Here is a 5,844-nt window from a genome sequence, read left to right as displayed (position 1 = left end):
CGCACGCACGCACGCACGCACACACACACACACGTTCTCTACATAATATTGTTACAACAAGTGATATAACAAACCTTCGAATGAAGGGAAAATGGAGATAAATGGGAACAGTTCTCTTCAACATGAAAATTGTCTGTATATTTTTTTACCTCCAATAGACTACAATAATATAAATTTTCTGAATAATTTTTTTTTATATATTTCTATATTATTTTATATTATTTTTTATTTTTAATTATTAACATAAATCAATTATTAGTGATTATAGTCGATTCTTATATTTAAAACCATTTTAAGATGTCATGAATCTCAATCATTATATAGACTTAAAACAGTTTTAAATAATAAAAACCGACTATGAATATCGACTTTAGATTCAGTTTCATTTTTTTTTAGTTTAATTTATACAAAGTTACATATTTGATTTAGTTTTTCTATCTTTAATTCTATTTTTAACTTCCATGAATTTTAACTATCAAACATTTCACATTTCAATGAATTTCATTTTTTTTAACAATGTTGACTACATATGGAAAATTTATAAATTCTAATTTAGTGATTGCCTTAGTTTCTTATATACGTACAGTAAGTACTGAAAAGGATCCAGATTAAAATATCAATGACACAATTATTTATTGTATATTAATTAATGTAAATACATCCAAGAACTAATAAATGAGGGGAGAATAAAGGCCTAATTACAAAATCTTGATATAAATAAAAATTAAAATAACTTGCTTCTCTTTTATTATACACAAATGGGTACAATACCAAATAAATTTATGTAATGTCTTTAAGAAGTTACATGTTACAATACTTCTCTATTACAATCAATATCACATAAAAAAGCTAATCGCTGGAGAAAGAGGCTAAGTAGAATTGTGTCTTTATTCTATCCATCCCTTCAAATGTACCGGTTCTCCTAGATTTTCTAATCTTTTTAATCCAGAACCTTTAATTTTTCAATCAGAAAATATTTCTTTAAAAGTATATTTAACCCTTCATTGACATACTGGGTGTGAACCATCCACAAAAATTGTTTTAAATCTCTGAAATTATTTCTTTTATTTTGTAGAACAAAAATACAATGTTTATAAAAAAATCTATTTTTTCAATTCCTAAAATAGCCTACATTCAACATGCAAAATAAATATCCTTTATCCAAAATCAACTTACAAACTAATTTTTTTTTCAAAGTATCATATCTGAATAACAATTCTGTAAATTTTTAATTTTTAATATTAAATTTTTTAAAAGTTACAATTTTCAAAGATTTTACTCGTTTTTCTCTATTCATTGAACTCAAGAATTTTGTTCACCAAAACTGTAATAAAATTTTGATCAAAAACTATTTGAATGTATTTCTACAGAAATTGATTCATCATTTTTTTCATATTGATTGGATTTTTTAAATAAAAATGTCAGTTGTTTAAATATTGCTCTGGGTGTCAGCCACAGTATCAAAGTGATCAAAAAAAGAGGTGTGTCAACAAAGGGTTGAGATCAGAGTAGTAATCATCAACTTTTTCCTAAATATATGATATATATGATATATATTATATATATTACACATAATTATATTATAATATAATTATATTATAATATAAAATTATGATAACAATAATACTTTTTCCCCACAATTAAATGTGTTTCTTGGGATGTCTTACCTGTCACCACGTAATACCTCTCCCAAATTCTCAGATTTATAAATAAAGGTTCCATTCTTGGGTAAGCAAAACGGAAGGGAGTAGTATTCGTATGGTAATTGCGTATGAGTGCTAGTCATCTTGACCGCTTTAACATCTATCTTTTGGCCCTTCTTGAACTCTACTGGAGCAACTCCAGGCACGTAGAAGCCATTTGTTTCTATCAGGAGGCATATTATCACTAGCACGGCACCATTCCTCTGTAATCTTCCCTATATTGAAAGATATTATCAATTAGCACAAAGATAACAGGCAATAATATTGCAACATATTAACATTCGACTGAATCAGGGATTTGTGGAACATCGAAAAATTTATTTTTGAGAAAAACTGTCTTATTAATATGACAATAGTAAAAAAAAGTATTAAATAAACGCTCATGCAACCAATGTATGATAATAAACCTGACTTTTTAGCTAAATTTTTTGCACCTTCACCTTTTCTCTTGTTTTCTCCAATGTGGTGAGAAAAGGTAGAAGATGAATCATGCAAGAAATTCAGTTAAAAAGAACAGGCCTATTAAAGTTCTTCCACAAATGGATATAAATAACAACGATGTAAAATTATCATTTTTACGATCAGGTTTACAATGAATCTATAAAGATCCTACATCGCGCTACTGTAAACATCTACAATAGGATGAATCATCGGATTTATATGTGCGCGTAAAAATTGCGGGAAAAGAATGCATGAAGAGCATTAATTGCAGCAGGTAGTCGATGTTGCGAGCTGTCAATCTCGTTCTGAGAGCGACTCGTTTGCGAGTAAACGCGCAGAAAAGACGAGAGCCTCGGCGAGGTCGTGTTATGTCATTCCCGGCCACGTAGATTCCTCGAGAGATGGATTGTGAGCGAATTAGATCGCACCTACCATTCTACGCGATTACTACGACTTTTCTGGCAAGGATGCGCTCCACGATGTTCTACTAATATCTCACTCTCGTTCTTAGCCGCCACCACCAACATCAACTCCACTGTCAGCAGTGTCAGCCCCACACCCCCACATCGGTGATCTATCCACAGTGAAGTTGTATCGCGTGCGCGCCCGTGCGCTGAAGTTAGCTGCGGCACGAACTTCAACCGAAGTTGCCAACGTCTATTAAAAAAAAGTCTCTAGACACAACGCGATTTGATCAAAGAAATTAGAGATCTGTTCGCGTCCCTGGCGAAAATTTTTCTCATAATTTTCGTACGAATTGAAACATTTTTCAGAAATACTGAAAAATATTCGGAAAGTTTATATCTGCTCTCAAAATTTTTCATACAAAAGGAATTCTGAAATATTCTGAAATTTCTCATCCCATAATTTTTAATAAATATTTTTAAATTTTTTAGATTTTATAACATTTCATTAGAAATTATACTTAAAAAAATCTTTGAAATCTTACGATATTTTATAATTAACATATATGAAAAATTTTGAGAAAAAATGTAGATTTTCTGAGAAATGTTCCAATAAAAAATGTGAGAAAGTCAAATAAAAATTATATAGAACTTCTGAAAAGTTACAAAATTCTGAAAAATTATATACAAAATTTTGAGAAAAATTTTCATCAGAAGTTACTTGCGCTTTTTGCACTCAGCACCATCGCTTTTTTTCTTTTAAACTTTTGAGTATATATACATTGCAGTGAGTGCAAAAAGTATTCGTACAGAAAAAATATTTTTTAAAAAGTTTTATTAAAAAAAAATAAGTAAATGTTCTCCAATGAGAAATAAGTCGAAATGATGTTGAATCGATATCGATACAATGATTTCAACATCAATTTTATGTCGATTCGATTCCACATTTAATTGATTGACAATCATTCGCGTTTAGCGGACTCAACAGTTAAGTGAACGCTACTGGAAAGCCTTATAGGGAGAGAGTGGCAAATTGCATCACGTGATCCGTCTCCCCTGATTGGACATGGGCATCAAAACTCCGTAGGTATGAAAGCGATTGAAGAAAATTGATCACGTGACCCCCTGATTAGACATGGACATTTACGTGATGCAATTTGCCACTCTCTTCTTGTGAGACTCTCTACTCGCTACTATTGTATTCTTCCAGATCTAAAATACTAATTGGATGATCTAAAAGAATACAACAATAACAGCGAGCGCTCATTTAACTATTAAATCCGCTGAATGCAGTTGCAGCTATTTCTCACTGGGTAATTAACAATTTAGAATAAAGAATAAAATAGACTGTATTTTTTTTTAATTACATATATCAAAAAGATGTGTATTAATTATAGAAAATATATCTATGAAAATATATTATGAAAAATAAGCGAAAATTAAAAATTGTATTGTTAGGATGCTCAAAAAGTATTTGTACGGTCACCGACAAGATACTGTTAACAAACCGTTAATTCTGGGCAAATTTTCGGCGGTATAAAAAGAGCCCCAAGGGCTTGGAGGTAATTGAAGAACACTGACATTATCGACAATTGATATAAATTTGCTATTGTTAACATAAACATTTGGCACATACATTGTTAAATTTATAATTTTTTATTATATAAATGTTTCATATATAAATATGCTATAAAGCTATATAATATCCTATATATTGCAGAAAAATTACAATTTTTTCTCTGCAGTTATCATCTCTGTTGATAATCAAACTTTGACGATAACACTATAATCATAATTTTAAAGAAAAATCGAGTATTATTGAGTTCTAAATGCATAAATACGTCATATCTACTAAACTAATAAATCATAAATTAATACAATATTATCAATTTTTAACTTTTAATTATTTCAATATTTACAAGAACGCGAACTCCCATAAGAATGTCGGTCTTTAATAGTATATCGTCGGTGGTACAGTCGAGAAATTTGACTTCTAAAATCAGGAATATATGTAAAGCTTGTTCGTTTATGTTAAAACAGAATGTATTTATTGTATAAAATTGCTAATTAATGTTTATTTTCTACAAATAATGCTTTTTTTTATAAAAAATTTTCTCGTACAAATACTTTTTATATTATATATATATATATATCTTATTTTAAGTGCAAAAATTTTTTTTGATATGACACTAGAGGAGCACCCCGGTGGGAATCCAAACGCAGTTCTGAGAGTCGATTATATATTTTGAAATAAAGTAAAAAGTACAAAAGTGAGTAAATTCACTAAAATATTTATAATTTAATTGGTCAACCCAGTAACTTTTGCTCACTTTTGTACTTTTCATTTTATTTTAAAATCCACAATTGACCCACAGACCTTAGAAAACGAGATAATATTTACAAAAGCGAGTAAATTTATTAAAATATTCGTAATTTACACTAATAGCATCTTTATTTTCTCTCTTTTTAGCGCCAAATATATCTATCTCATTTTACATGTAAAAAAGTAAGCAAGTAGAACAGACCTAATTTTATTCAGTTATAATATTTATAATTTCAATACCTAATAAATTTGCTTATTTTGTAATTTGCACCTTAATAATGAGGTCAATTATGGATTTTAAAATAAGATGAAAATCACAAAAGTGAGCAAGTTTACTCAAATATGCATATAAATTTTTGAAATTTTCAGAAATTAAACATAAAATCTTTATCTCTCTCTATTTTCTTTCTCCTTAAAAAGAAAAAGTGAGAATTTGATGCCTATCGGGCCAATCGAGCCAAAGCGATAAAAAGGTCACGAATTCACCAATGACAACTCAAGTTTCTCACTGCCAGTGCTTAATAAAAAACAGTTGGTAGAAGTGAGACCAACAGAAGTGCCAACATTTAAACATCTGCGCCATCTCGACGAGAACGATGACGCGTCGTTCAGTACCGGGGCGAAAGAAAAAGACAAAAAAAAAAGAAAAAAGAAAGAAACAACCCCAGACAGGAAGTCGTCCGAATGAGAAGCACAGAAGCACCGAGACGACAGAGATAACCGACGATTTCACAGCCTCGTCGTGTCCGTCGCAAATCGCAAAGTTTCAGTCGATCCGTGGCCATCAAATTGACAATCATATTTTCGTCCCAAGGACGCGCGATCGCGTTTCGAAGATGGCGCCGCTTCTACCTCTCGTCGTACAACCGGAAGTGCCGCCTCGTTGAGATTCGGAGCACAATTCTCTCGCGCGACGAACGTCGACGTTCGCCGTGTCACGGACGCGGAAAAATCCTGCGGCATCGACCGAGCA

General features: G+C 30.9%; 1 protein-coding gene across 1 annotated transcript in view; it reads right to left on the bottom strand.

Annotated features, from left to right (window-relative positions):
• The window catches only part of LOC108750132 (transmembrane 9 superfamily member 4), a 7,437-nt gene extending 4,690 nt beyond the window's left edge, over positions 1 to 2,747 (bottom strand). Inside the window, exons 1-2 of the mRNA XM_018489390.1 lie at positions 2,577 to 2,747; positions 1,668 to 1,918 (exon numbers count right to left, since the gene is read on the bottom strand). Of these exons, the coding sequence (XP_018344892.1) occupies positions 1,668 to 1,918; positions 2,577 to 2,579 (254 nt within the window). The 5' untranslated portion in view covers positions 2,580 to 2,747. The remainder of the gene's footprint in view (positions 1 to 1,667; positions 1,919 to 2,576) is intronic.
• Positions 2,748 to 5,844: the final 3,097 nt, after the last annotated feature.

This window comes from Trachymyrmex septentrionalis, unplaced genomic scaffold (genome assembly GCF_001594115.1).
Source record: "Trachymyrmex septentrionalis isolate Tsep2-gDNA-1 unplaced genomic scaffold, Tsep1.0 scaffold326, whole genome shotgun sequence".
Taxonomy (NCBI): Eukaryota; Metazoa; Arthropoda; class Insecta; order Hymenoptera; family Formicidae; genus Trachymyrmex; species Trachymyrmex septentrionalis.
The sequence above is the reverse complement of the archived record's forward strand: the minus strand, read 5'-3'. Positions and strand labels throughout refer to the sequence as shown.